This window comes from Phaethon aethereus (genome assembly GCF_964289735.1).
Source record: "Phaethon aethereus genome assembly, chromosome: 19".
NCBI classification, from domain to species: domain Eukaryota; kingdom Metazoa; phylum Chordata; class Aves; order Phaethontiformes; family Phaethontidae; genus Phaethon; species Phaethon aethereus.
The window spans coordinates 7,209,895-7,224,669 of NC_138595.1; the positions used below are offsets into that span (position 1 = coordinate 7,209,895).

At 43.5% G+C, this 14,775-nt stretch overlaps 1 protein-coding gene across 3 annotated transcripts in view; it reads left to right on the top strand.

The window, feature by feature from the left end:
- Positions 1-2,783: 2,783 nt before the first annotated feature.
- The window catches only part of AP2B1 (adaptor related protein complex 2 subunit beta 1), a gene marked incomplete at both ends in the record, with an annotated part of 74,650 nt that continues 62,658 nt past the window's right edge, over positions 2,784-14,775 (top strand). For all 3 annotated transcript variants that reach the window (XM_082008432.1, XM_082008433.1, XM_082008434.1), the window contains 4 exons: positions 2,784-2,820; positions 4,883-4,988; positions 6,160-6,295; positions 9,695-9,940. In XM_082008432.1, the coding sequence (XP_081864558.1) occupies positions 2,784-2,820; positions 4,883-4,988; positions 6,160-6,295; positions 9,695-9,940 (525 nt within the window). The remainder of the gene's footprint in view (positions 2,821-4,882; positions 4,989-6,159; positions 6,296-9,694; positions 9,941-14,775) is intronic.

Sequence of the window (14,775 nt, forward strand, 5' to 3'; positions counted from 1 at the left end):
GTCCTTGAAGTCATGCATGGAGCAAAGTGGGTGTTGGTCAGAGGCAGGATCGTTTTCTGCGTGGTTTCGGGCTGATGAGGCTTATGTTTCTGGTTATGATGGTTCCTTAGTCTCTTCATTTAATCATATTTTTGGTTCAGTCTACATTTAAATGTCAAGCCAATGGTTATAGCATTAAGTATTGCCAAAGCTTCTGGAGAAATGCCTCTATTTCATCTTTCCTTGTTTGCTGGGGTTGGATCAGGAGCCTTTTGCTGTCGACTTGAACACCTCTTCCCTGTTTCCACCTTATCAGGTGCTGGATGCAGAATTATAGTAAGGAAGGGCCAATCTCATGTAGATTTTCCCTAAAAACACAAGTATGTTTGTGGCATTGTTGTAATTTATCGCTGCCCTCTTCAGATGTAGATTTGCATACAAGAAGCTGGTATTCTCTTGCGTTATTTAAAGCATTGCTATTCGTATATCTGGGCTATTTTGTTTTTGGCCTTCGTCTGGAGCTTGCAGGAAGCCATGCTGAGTTTGCTTAGTGGATGAGATAATACTCAGTAGAACTGCTAGCAAGCTGTCTCTGAACAATGTGCGAAGCAAGCTCTGACACACATGAAGCAAAAATCTGTATGCTTATGAGAAAAAGAGCTTTCTCCTGTGTTGCACTTGGAATATGGTAGCTTGCTTTTTATCTTTTTTTTTTTTATCTCCTGGATTTTCTCTATTATCTGCTGCTCTGGCCACTGTTAAAACAATATCAGACCAGCTCAGATGGGAGGTGTGACCCAGGTTGACAAACCCACATATAATGCAAACAAAGAACAGCAAGGCTATGTTCAATGCCTTTTGCACAGCACCATGCCAAGTACTCTCATAGAGAAAAACATTTAAGTCATCTTTTAAGCTGGGCTCAAATCCGAAAGACTGTGTCAGCAATTACATTGCAGCTGAACATGGGCTGTGTTTTTAATTATAAAACAAGACCCACAACAGCTTCTTCTTTTGTGATGCTGTGATTTTTTTTTTTGCTTTTTTTTTTCCTGGAAAGATTGCAATGTTGTGGCTCATGTGGCTTTCCCAACCCAGCCTCTGTTTTGGAAGGAGGGCAAACCTCTGCTGCAGGAGGAATGCACTTGCAGAGCTGTCCCCAGGCATAGTTTGCTCTCCAGCTTGGTGGGAGCAGAAAGGGAGAGAAATCAAACCAAACCCAGTAATACTGCCTAATTGGGATGAGGCAGTAACCACGCAGGCACAGGGCAGGCGGGAGCTCCAGGGAACTGGGCTAAGCAACAGGTTGTTTCTCATCTAGTTGCTTGGTAGTTGGATAAGATTACGACTGCTCAGCATTGCCATGCTCTGCCGCACGTTGAAGGTGATAGAGGTTGGGCCATTACCCCTCAGCTGCTGCTGGGAGTTTAACTGCTGAGGTTTTAAACTGATCGAGGTGGATAGGGGGGAAAAAAAAGTGGTGGTGGTGCTGGGGTTGCTTAACGGATGAGGAAGGAAAGCGTTAAGAAACAGCAAGCTGGTTCCACTGCTGGGAAGTGTCTTGGAGTTCGAAGCTACGCTTGTTCTTTTGCTGAGCCAGCGAGACCTTCGAGGCTTAGAGGCAAGACAGGCAATGTTTAGGGAACAGATGACTTGCTGCTTTGCTGGTAGCATTTAAGGTCATGGAGGTATGTACAAGAGAAGGGTAATTGGGGAAAAAAAATAGAAAAAGGAGAAAAAAGGTAGGAAAACCCTTTTTTGGGTTGGTTTTAGGGTCATAGGTTCTTAGCACTGATGCAGACTGTTCCATCAAAAACAGTAAAACTGCCCACTCCTATGCTTGTTTTTCAGCCAGTATTTGAAAACTGTTTGAGTCATGTTTGTCACAGAGCTGGCAATTCTAAGAATAAAATGATGGCTATCCACATATGTTTGGGTAATCCCTGTATTCTAAGGCATCAATAATTTGGTTCCATGGAGCAAGAAGAGCGCTGGTGAGACCATTCTCTTAGCTCTGCTATGCACTTGCTGGCCCAGCAGCATTTTTCAGTCCTGTCTGTAAAAACGCAGTGTGGCACCGAAATAATAAGCTTGTGTGTCATGTCAGATGAGATGTCAGATCTTGGCAGAGAAAGATTTCAATTTCAAGCTTGAGAGAACTGAAAAGTAATAGCTTTTCTTTAAAAAAAAAAAAACCTTGCTTTGCATCTCCTGGGAATAAAAGAAGAAAGAATGAAAGGGCCTCGGGGTGGGTATTGCAAATAGGGTTAATTGTTCCTTCCATCAAGATGCAACACAGGAAAGTATCGTTAGGGGGAGTTGACGGTTTCCTTTGTCTGAAACACGGACTTCTCGCTTCCAGTCGAGATATTAAATGTGCGGTGCTTTTTTTGGAAAACGAAATTGTGTACCCAGGGGAAAGACAGTTGCAGAACATGTCTGCTGATGAGAAGGAGTTAAAAAATGCCTTTTCCCTTCCCAGATTGAGAGTTTAAAAAGCTGGGCTGAGCATTGCTTTCCCAGCCTGTCTGCCTCCAGCTGTTATGTTTTCACTAACGTTGTTCATCTGAGCCCTTTAAATCCTTGGGTTTGCCAAGTAATATCAGCAGCAGGTGCACAATGAAGATTGTGAAACTTGTGTCTGTGGATGTAAAGCGTTTGCTGCTTCCCTTATGTTACGCACTCACCAACCGTCCTTTGTCGGAGTTCCTGCCTTGCAAACTGGGTGTTGTCAGCTCTGAATGCTGTTTGACTTCTTGTTCTTTTTTTATTATTATTCTCAGGTGTTTTAAAGAACTGGAACCATGACGGACTCCAAATACTTCACGACCAATAAAAAAGGTTAGTGCTAAGCTGGTGCAGTGGACTGGAGGTGGTGGGTGGCTATTTTTACACAGCTTTTTTAACTGCATGCAGAAGAACCTGTGCTTTTCTGTTAGCTCTGTCCCTGTTTCTTGTCTTAATCATCCTGGGACAAACTTTGAAAGTAGGTCACATGGTGACAAAAGACAAAACTCATGTATTACATGGTTTTGTGATGCAGAAAATGACCCAAATTGCTGTTTTTTCAAGTATCAGAGAACAAAACATTGGGATTTGAGTGCAGATCTGGGCAGAGACAAAGATTTAGTTATGGGCTAATAAGTTCAAGACTGAGGATGGTTGTACAGTCGGGCATCACAGGATTAAGTTGATTGACAGACATCTAATATTTAAGGTGTAAGTGTGTATCTCTACATCAAGCTGTTGCAAAGATAACAGGATTTCCTATTGCCGTTTCCTCCAAAGCTGCAGTGCGCTGTTGGACATTTTCCTTGGCTTTACTGTAGATGTGGTGGTCACCTCACCTCACAACAAACTGCTGCCCTTCAAAATGGGAAGACTGGCAAGGATCTTTGGGGACATTTTACTCATTCATCTGTTCCAGAGCAGGGCTTGTTCTGCTGAAAGTGTCGTAGGCAGATTTATTTTCTAACCTGTTCTTAAACAGAACACTGTTGCAGACTGCAGTTTAAGCCTCATGTTGCTCATCCTTCTCCAATAGATGTGGAAAATGGTTTGCACTAACCTCTCCTTTTTCAGAATGGCTGAACGTTTCTGATGAATGCTTGCCAGTGAAAAAACTACAGTGTTGATATATTTATGTTTCATTAAGCTTCAGAATGAGCTCATAAATTAAGCAAATGCTGTTCACACCTTTCTAAGGAACAACTATCTGTAAGTAAGGCATCAGGCAGACTTTTCTGGGATGGCTGCAAGAGGCCAGCCTGCACTGTCTGAGCTCCAGTGAGCACGCTGCTGCTGGCTCAGCTCTGCTCTGAGGCACAATCTCAGTGCGAGTAATGTGAGCATCCCTTTTTCAGACAGGAAGGATGACCAGTGGTCACTGCACTGTGTTCTTTGGAACAGTAACTTCTCTTCATTTTTGAAGTACCTGTTAGTCTTTTTGTGCGAGGCTCTTCAGTAATGAGTACTGCTGATCTGACAAAGTGGCTTGGGCATGTAGGAATCAAAGGTTAGGTGCTAGAATGTATTTAAGTCAGAGATATTTTGCTATTTGTCATGTGTTCTCTGCCTGTGGCTTCCAGTGAGAATATTGCTTGCTGTCCTTCTTCGGGAAGCTGTCTGTCAGTGGGAAGCGTTATCCTCCTCACACCACTTGCTCTGTCTGGAACAGGCCTTTTGCACATGTTACTTTATTTTACAAGTTTGCTTTGCCACTTTTGTGACCCAGCCTGAACTGACTTTTCATGCAGTCCTATCTGGAAGAACTAGTGTCATGGAAGAGGCTGCTTCAGCAACCTCAGGATCCAGGCAAGCTGTGTTTGTTAGTAGTAGCTTTGTCTTTCTAGCTTGGAAGGAATTTATTCCACTGAACTAAATTTGTGCTTTCCTGTTTCTGCCACTGTGTATCACGGCATTTGGGCTACACTGCAGTCTGCTGTTTTCTTATTGCGTTCACAGGAAGCAGGCGATGATGAGCAAAAGTTAAAAAGCCTGGGCAAAATTCCTAGCTAAGTTAGGTGTTTTGTTTTTTTTTTCATGCAGGCACTAATCTGGTGTCTCCAAATATCTTTTCATTCTGGTTATATAATAGTTGCCTCTGAGAAAAAGATGCTACAGTGATGTGATTTAATGTTCTCGAAGTGGGGGAGCTGCAACATGCAGCGTGGTTCTTTTTAACTGCTTTTCATTAGCAAGGTATAGCCCATATTATTCTGAGTGTTGCAAGTTTGCCTGTCATTGAAGTGTGTTCTCCATGAAGTCTAACAGCTGCTACATGCTGCTGTACCAGTTTTATGGGAACAACAGGCCAGAAAAATAAAAAGTCTCTTCTGAGCTGTCCCTAAAGCCTTACCCTTTTCTTCTCCCAAGAGGCTCAATCTGTTTTATCTTCTGCCAGGAGAGATTTTTGAACTGAAGGCTGAACTCAATAATGAAAAGAAGGAGAAGAGGAAAGAAGCTGTAAAGAAGGTTATTGCAGCCATGACTGTGGGGAAGGATGTCAGGTAAAAGCAACTGTTCTTGCACCTGTAGCAGCCCTGGTTGTCCTAGGACTCAGTTGGGTGTCATCTTGGTGTGGCTGGGTAGTGAGGCTGGCTGTGTCCTTGCCTGTGCTGTGCTTGAGTCACAGGTTTCTCAAGCTCCTTCCTCTTACTGAGAGTAAAAAAACCAACTGGTTTTGGTGCCAGTTTAGCTAGGTGCCAATAGCCCTTTTTATTTAAAAACCCATCCAGAATCCAACCATTTTGTATGTCACTCTAGATGATGTTTTCTCACTGCTTGCTAGCCTGGCTTTTAGAAAGGTAATTCCAAGTGTTTTTCTTAGCCTTACTTGTCATAGCATAAATTTAAGCTACATTTTAAAATGCATGTTTTTTAAACTGGGCCTTTATCTCATAGTGACTACAGGACACAAGCATTTGCTTTCTGCATGCAGCACTGTCCTCACTATCTTTTTCTGTCTTTGAGGCAACCAGAAAAACTTGCTTGAGTTGCAGTAGTCCTGGATTCAAGGCAGTGTGATCTGTTGCCACAGAAATTAATACAAGGTTGCAAATTTAGCATCATGACTTCATCAAAGACTGAAGGAACAGATAAACTGGAAGGAAGAAAAAATAATCTTTTTGGCCAAAAGCACTTGCCCTTCACCTTAAATCTCTACAGCATACCCGAGAGCTGCAGATATCCTTGTGTAACTTCTATGTTCTTCTGCAGTGCTGTTCACAGATTGCCACTTGATATTTGAGTGAAACTCAGTTTGTCAGCATTTAAACTCCTAATCGCTCTAGAGTTTACTAGTCTGAGATTTGGCAGGTTCTTTGTAAATCTCCTGCATTAGTAAAACATTTTTAAGCAGCTTTTTCTTGTGGGTTCATTTCCAGGCCTGGCATAGTAGAGTTTTCTCGTTTGGTGAACTCCCCAGTTAAAACACTTTTAGGAAGTTGCATTAGCTTTCACCTGTTCCAGAACTGGCCAGTGTTTAAAGCCCTAGAAGAGTTTAAATGATAAAGCTATGACAGAAGCCATTGCAAACAGTTCTGGGAGGAACATTGACCTCTCATTAGAGAGCAGGGTACTTAAAGTGGAACTCTAGTTTTCCTGGCTTCTTTGATAATGTTACTACCCCCTTTGCACACCATATAATCTCACTGCTTTTTCTTACTGTTGTCTATCCAGCTCACTCTTTCCTGATGTTGTGAACTGCATGCAGACTGACAACTTGGAGTTGAAGAAGCTGGTCTACCTGTACCTGATGAACTATGCCAAAAGTCAGCCAGATATGGCCATTATGGCTGTCAACAGCTTTGTGAAGGTAACTTGCTCCCATGGCTCATCAGAAAATGGTTCAGCACAGTGGCTGTTGCCACGTCTCCTTTGTGTGAGACCTTTCTGACCTGTTGTTTATCTCTGATTTTATACTTCAGTCTCTGGGTTGGGGGTGCTTTTAGAGGAGCAGAAAATAAGGAGTTGGCATGCTGAATCCAACAGGTCTGGGTCTTCTCTCTAGCTTGCTGCTGCTAGTTATTGCAGAGGAAATGACTTAAGCGCCCCATAAGTGGTTATGAGAGACCCTGCTCCAGGGATAGCTGCTTCGCTTGTTTTATTAATCAACATTAAAGACCCATTTCTGGTATTGGATAACAGATTTTATATTGTTCATCTTCCAGCCTTTGTAGTATCTCTGTCATATGGATATCTAATTCTTATTTGAATGCTTCAGCTGTGCTCTGTGTGAAAGACCTTGGTCTCTGGTGAAACTGAAAGATGGTTCACTGGAAAAATAACAGCCTGATTGCTGTATTGCCTTTAATTCTGTTGTCAAGTTCCCTCTCCTTATCTAGGAAGGGAACTATTTCAGTCCCACGTTATGTAAATTAAAACCCGGTGCTTGGGGAAAGTTTGACACTCCTCCTAGAGCATTATAAAATCTGAGACACTGGGGAGTCTGATCATGTTTTAAGTTTCTAGCACGGAGGTGAGAGGACCTAGGCTGAGAGAAAGTCTGCTCTCCTGACCAGAGAAAATGTTCCTACCTTCCTTTCTGGAAAGAATATTGTCGTCTGTCATATCTTTAAAGTGTAATTCTGTTAGAATAGACTAACAAACAAACATGGTATTTTCCAACTTCATGCTCTTCCATGCAAGGAAATGTCTGATGTCCCTTTTGGCAAGTTGAGGGACAAGTGTTAGTAAAAAGAAAGCGTTGACACTATTCTGCACTAGCTCAGCACCTCACATGCAGTTCACAGTTCAAGGTGTTGAATGCACTGGTAAGAGACGTCACGCCTCTTATATGCTTTAAGTGATGCATTGAGGTGTTTTTTCAGCTGTAGGAAATTTAAACAGTGAAAGGTAAATATACTTTATGCTTTTGTAGGCTACTCTGTGTCTATCCTTTTATAGGCTGATCTTGGAGGAGTGTTGCTTGGAGATGTAGATGGATTGGGTGTATGGAAAATTATGTAGACTTGAAGTATGAAGTGTTATATTCCCTTCTACCTTTTTTTTTTCCTTCATCAGAAAAGCACCTATAGACTAGCCTTTGCTTAGTGCTTCCTATGTTGCAGACTTAAGGGATGCTTGTGTCTAGAAGTGATGGCCTGTAAGAAATAGGCCTTGATGACTGTTGCATTGTGTTTATTTGTTTTCCATTATAGAATCATAGAATTGTTTAGGTTGGAAAAGACCTTTAAGATCGAGTCCAACCGATAACCTAACACTGCCAAGTCCACCACTAAAACATATCCCTAAGCACCGCATCTACACATTTTTTTAGATACCTCCAGGGATGATGACTCAACCACTTCCCTGGGCAGCCTGTTCCAATGCGTGACAATCCTTTTGGTGAAGAAATTTTTCCCGATACCTGATCTAAACCTCCCCTCGTACAACTCGAGGTAGTTTCCTCTTTGTCCCATTGCTTGTTACTTGGGAGAAGAGACCGACACCTACCTCACTGCAACCTCCTTTCAGGTAGTTGTAGAGAGTGATAAGGTCTGTGCTGAGCCTCCTTTTCTCCAGGCTAAATAACTCCAGTTCCCTCAGCTGCTCCTTACGAGACTTGTGCTCTAAACTCTTCACCAGCTTCGTTTCCTGTTCTTTAGATGCTCCAGCACCTCAATGTCCTTCTTGTAGTGAGGGGCCCAAAACTGAACACAGTATTTGAGGTGCAGCCTCACCAGTGCCGAGTACAGGGGCACAATCACTTCCCTACTCCGGCTGGCCACACTATTTCTGATACAGGCCAGGATGCTGTTGGCCTTGGCCACCTGGGCACACTGCTGGCTCATGTTCAGCCGGCTGTCAACCAGCACCCCCAGGTCCCTTTCTGCCGGGCAGCTCTCCAGCCACTCCTCCCCAAGCCTGTAGCGTTGCATGGGGTTGTTGTGACCCCAGTGTAGGACCCGGCACTGAGCCTTCTTGAACTTCATACAGTTGGACTTGGCCCATCGATTCAGCCTGTCCAGATCCCTCTGCAGAGCCTTCCTACCCTCCAGCAGATCAACACTCCCACCCAACTTGGTGTTGTCTGCAAACGTATTGAGAGTGCACTCGATCCCCTCATCCAGATCATCAATAAAGGTGTTAAACAGAAGTAGCCCCACTACTGAGCCCTGGGGGACAGCACTTGTGACCAGCCACCAACTGGATTGAACCCCATTCACCACAACTCTTTGGGCCTGGCCATCCAGACAGGTTTTTTTTATCCCACAAAGAGTGGGCCTGTCCAAGCCATGAGCAGCCAGTTTCTCCAGGAGAATGCTGTGGGAAACTGTGTCAAAGGCTTTTCTAAAGTCTAGATAGACAACATCCACAGCCTTTCCTTCATCCACTGAGCAGGTCACCTTGTCATAGAAGGAGATCAGGTTAGTCAAGCAGGACCTGCCTTTCATAAACACAAGCTACTGGGCCTGATCACCTGGTTGTCCTGTACGTGCCGTGTGATGGCACTCAAGATGATCTGCTCCATAAAATTCTCCAGCACTGAGGTCAGGCTGACAGGCCTGTAGCTCCCTGGATCCTCCTTCCAGCCCTTCTTGTAGATGGACATCACATCTGCTAACTTCCAGTCAACTGGCACCTCCCCAGTTAGCCAGGGCTGCTGATAAATAATGGAAAGTGGCTTGGTGAGCACTTCTGCCAGCTGCCGCAGTACCCTTGGGTGGATACCATCTGGCCCCATGGACTTGTGTATGTCTAAGTGGTGTAGCAGGTTGCTAATTGTTTCCCCATGGATTATGGGGGCTTCATTCTGCTCCCCATCCCTGTCTTCCAGCTTAGGGGGCTGGGTACCCCGAGAACAACTGGTCTTACTATTAAATTACTATATTCTCCTGCTCCTTTAAAGCAGTAAGGCTGGAAACCAGTATTTTATTTTGTCTGAAAGTTGCCTGTGGCTAGCTTTTGGGTGGTGAGAGCTGCCTCTCTAGCTTAGCTGTAGCTGCTAGATTATGGGAGAAGCAAGGGACACTGAGATCACAATTTTGTAAGCTATCATGGTCTGAAAACATCTTGAGATGGTGTAGAATGTTTCTATGAATGAGTAAGTTCCACCTTTTTATCCTTGATCTGAAATAATTGCCTTTTTTGGCATGTAATCAGAGAGAATGACTTTTGTTTGAAATAAGAACAGGCTGATTCTGGCTTCAGGGAACATATCAGTGGCTAGTGATGCAGATAATCCCTTACCGTATATTCTGTCCCCTTGCAGGACTGTGAAGACCCAAACCCTCTCATCCGTGCTCTGGCCGTCCGTACAATGGGATGCATCAGGGTGGACAAGATCACGGAGTATTTGTGTGAGCCTCTTCGCAAGTGTCTGAAGGATGAAGACCCTTATGTACGAAAGACTGCAGCTGTCTGCGTGGCGAAGCTGCATGACATCAATGCTCAGATGGTGGAGGACCAAGGATTTCTGGATTCCCTACGTGACCTGATTGCAGACTCCAATCCCATGGTAATGTATATGGCCTTCCACTGCGTTGCCTGAGTTTGTAATGGGCAGATAATCAGAAATGTGAAGGCTTTTTAATTGCAACTGCGCACTGTGATGAATGCATTGGTTAGAGAACGCTTGTTGCCTCAGAAAATAGGAATTGCCTTCTATTCTTAGATCTGTTTGGGCTTTTGCCTGTTTTGCCTGTCTTGGGTGCCACAGTGAAAGTTTACCTTCCTGGTCAGATGAGTTGGAAGAGCAAGAAATACTTGATGCTGCCACCTTGGTGTCAGCTTGTACCTGTTGCTTTCCTGCAGGCTCTAGCTCATCTTGGAGTAAGAGGTTGGATAAATTCATTCACTAATGCAATGCAGATAAATCCACTGGCCTGTAATGAGTGGAGAAAATCAATGCTTATGTTTTTAATAAAGTTAAATGAGTTGTCAGAGTAGAGGTGGAGATCAAGACCAAGAATTTCACAGGAGTAAATTACCTACTAAATCAGTATTTCATCACGGTTGATGAACGGTCCATTTCCATGCCAGGCAACTTCCACTATTATTTTGTAACTAAAAGATGGTGCCCAATAGATTGAAGTGCCCCACTGCACAGTCCTTTCATTCAATATTTTTTCCTGTGGTCTACCAGAACCCAGTGAGCGTATCGATCATCGTAACTCCCAGCAGGGAAGAGAACTTCTGCAGCTTGGTTTAACGCAAAGTTTAAGGATGTGATTGCTGCTTTTTTTTTTAGCTCTTCTAGAGCAAAGATCTGATTTGACTCTGCTTAAAGCCATAATTTCACATTATTAGGGCAGGTCTAACAGCTCTTTCTACGGTGCGTGAATCAAACCGCATAAAGCAAATTGCTGTCCTGTTATAGCTGTCTTTGGGCAGGTTTGAATAAGTCAAGTGCAGATGGTACGGTACCGTCTCCCTTTAGTAGGAGGGTGAAGGCTGCTGATTGCTTTTCTTTCAGCTGTCTAGAGGCAGTAAAACTAAGGGTCTCTGGCTTTCGCAGGCACAAGTCTGAGCAGTGGTGCCTATCAGGAGATACAGGCACCTATTGCCCCTGATACCTGGTTCTTTTACAAGCAGCTCTTTTTGTATGCCTCCCTGATTATTATTTTTTTACACCAGGTTTCTTCATGAATATTGATAACTACTTGAAGCTGCTCTCTCTATCTAGGCAGTTTTGAGGCATACAGGGGAACGCTTGCTTTTTTAAATGTAATGTTGAGGTTATGCCTTGCAGCCTCTGAAAATACTTCATTGGACTGCTTTAGTTCCACTTAAGTGCTTGCCCCTGGCATTTACTAGCTCACAGGCAGCAATGGAGTGTGCTGTGGAAAGGGATATAACCTACTCTTCTCCTAGCCTTGGTTCCAACTCTTTAATTTTCTTCTGCTTATTACAGCCACATGGATATGAGTTGAGGAGCTCAGGCTGAAAAGGTATGGTACTTCAGGAGAAATTAATAAGGTTTTGCTTGCCCTTTCTGCTCATTGATCTCTATGGAACTAGCTGTTTTGGTAAATGAACCATTGGCTGTTACAAGAGCACTGATATCTATTTCAAAAGCACATTAACTTAATACTGACTTAAATGAATGGACAGAAGAGGAGAAATACCAAAGGGCAGTGTATGATCCGTTTGCTAAATACACCACCAAAAGTAGTATAGGGATTCCTAATAAAACATCAGTACAACTTATGAGCTTCTTGGTGGTAATGAGGATGGGCTGGAACAGCAAAACCTTTACAGCTACTGCAATTGATTGCAGCTCTACAGCTACTGAAACTGTGCAGGATCACAGTACCTGCCTCGTGTCATACTCGCCTGCTCTTCCTGAGGCTGAGGATTCACAGCAGGAGAATGCAATTTGTAGGAGTGATAGTGATGAAGAGGAGAGGCCTGTGGTGTGTTTTCAGATCTGCAGACTTCGAGAGAATCATGTGACTGGTGGTCAGTGTACTGGTGTCCCAGATTTACTGTAGATGAGGCGTTAAATTCTTGCTTTTTAAGGGTGCATGGCGAGAGATTTTTATGAGGTTTGGGGCTCTTACGGCTGCTGACTTAATACAATATTTAATCGGGTAACAATTTTTAGTAGATACAGACATTCCTTCTAGTTAAGTTTATCACTTTGGTCCCCTTTGAAACTCATGCCTTTGTGGCACAGTCATTCCCCCAAAAGGACGGGATCTATCCACCCCTAATTAAGGTTCAGCTTCCTAGTCAAACCATCCAGCTCATTGCTGCTTTCTCCGTGTGAAACTCTAGTGGGGGTTCCTGGTGACCAGGAGTTGTGTTTGCCAGAGAAGTTATATTTGTGTGCAGGTTGATACTTACTAAGGTATTTATCCATGGTGGAATGCAGCCCTGCCTGGAAGCTCTTTTTAAGTAAAATGTATGTGTCTGTATCGGGTATCAAAAGAAAGATTACTGAAAAGAATGGTACAGATGGATCCAGCCTTATGGCCTCTTCATCTGTAAATGGTGCATCTCAGTCATTGCAACCTGTTATCTAAACTCATTCATATTTATATTATTAGAGATGTTTCTCTTCTTTTGATGACTTGTGGAAATAGACATTAGACACTTAATAAAGCAGAACTTTTGGGGGATGGGAAATCTGCACTTATTCTTTCTTCTAAGAAATGTGGATTTTGAGCAGGAGCTAAAACACTCCTGTTGAAAAACAGTCTTTGAGGAGGGTTTTACTATGGTTTTGTAATTGATTGCCTCTAGCACATGAGCAAGCATTAACCATACTATCTGGGTAGAGTAACAACTCAATTTGTGCCTTGCTAATTGCCTTGTAATTGTGCAGGGATCAGGGTGCATGTTTCTATCAGCTCAAATCACCCTCATGATAAAGATGTCTAAGTTGGAGGTGACCTTATCAGAAACATTTTGGGGGTTTTTGGGTTTTGTGGTTGGGTGTTTGCATGTTTTTTTGGACTAATAGTTTATTACCATAGAATTGTGCAAACAGAGATTGGGGATGTTCAAGGCGTTGCTATGAAGTCCTGCTGAGGTGCTGTAGGTTCACAGCCAAGGTGCTTTTCTCCTTACCTGGGCTTTTTGTCGTCAGGATCTGGCCCTTGTTCAAATACAGTGATCTTTTGAAAAGGTGTAGGATTGCATCCTTCCAGATGAGCTGGCTGTAGCTGTGATAAAGGACTGATGCCTGGGTCTGGTGGTTCACTAGGTTTTTCTGAAGAATCTCTGGCAGCTTTGCAGTTTCTCCTGGACGAATTAATTAAAACTTGTTTTATATATCCATATCAATATTACAAGTTACCAGATGGGTTGGTGGCTTATTGCATGTCAGTTAAGTTATCTGAGATGTTTTACCTTGTGCAGGGAATGGTCCAATAATGCACATAAGGGCATGGTTCAGTTACTGGGTGCTTACACTGCAGAAGTTTGATTGTGGATGGAGTCTTTAATCTCATTTTACAGATGGGCCTGAAGTGCTTGTGGCTGCCCTTTGTCACTTGGGATCCTGCCGACGAGTTTCCCTCTGTAGAGGAGCCCTTGTTTCTTCCCAGAGCTGTCTTAAGGCAAAGCCGTCCGCTTTTTTTGCTCAGTATTTCCTCATGTAAAGCTCAGCAGAACCAGGGCTGGATGAATATAAAGCAAGGGCCTGGCTGCTTCAGGCCGCCGGTGTGCTGCCGGATTATCCAGTCCTAAGGGCCTTTCTTGCTGGGGACTTTGGTGCAGCGCAGCTCAGAAAGCATGTCCTCCCGTAATCCTCATGTTCTAACAAAATACGTTTCCAGTATAACATCACAGGATTTTTGTGTATGGCTGCTTGTACGTGGGCTGGCAGATTACTGCAGAACGCCGTTGACATCTGGCACTAGATAATAGCAGGGTGAGAGAGGTGGGTCCGTTACACACCAGCTGGTGGCCAGAGGCTCTCTGAAGTCTTGGAGGAACTTTTTTCTTTTTCCTTACTCCGTCTCCTCCTGACATTTGTGGATCAGACCTAATGGCTGCTCGTTGGAGCATTGCAAGTGCTGAGCCCTGGTGATGCAGAGCAAGACCACGAGATGGCGGCAGTTTAAAGCGGAACCAAAGCTTTTCCCCTGGGACACCTTGTTTTGTAACTAGTCCCTTCCTGGCTTTTATCACTGCACTTCTTGGTTTTCTTCGGGAGTGTAAATATTGCCAGAAAAACATAAGAGGAGATCACTCGTAAACCTTAATGGTCTTTTAATATTTGAATGGAACAACTTTCCTCTCTCCAAATGTTTTCCACCCTCAACCTTCTGGGGTAACTTTAACCCATGGAATAATTTTCTTGTCAAACTACCTGATATCCACACGGCTTAGGTTGATGTCACCTTCTCCCAGTTCTTTTCTAGGTGCTGTTGGGTTTTTAATTCCTTTGCGTAGCATTTCTTCTTCCTCAGATTCTGCTTGTTCGCTGTGACGCGCTGGATCAAGGCTTTTGCAGGTGTGGCTGTTCTGTTCCTGTGTTTTCATGGGCTGTATAGACATAGCGCTCATGTGCTGCCCAATAATACGTCATGTTTTACACCATCTACACATCACAGTTTATTGGGAGAAACGTTGTGAATCAATACAGAGTAAAGTGAGATCACATAACAAGCTAATTAGTAAATACACCAAGTGTGTGGAACATATTTAAACTCTTTTGTTGTGCCTGGGGGTTTTTTTGCCTTTTGCATTTAATAACCTGCAGTAAGAAGGGAGTTTCTTGAGCTCTGACGGCTAGAGGTGGCAAGGTCCATCTTGAGCTGATCAGAATTCCTTCTAGCAGTATTGAGTTTCTATAGTTCACAGACTAGACTAAAAACCTATTGCTATAGATCACGGTACTTT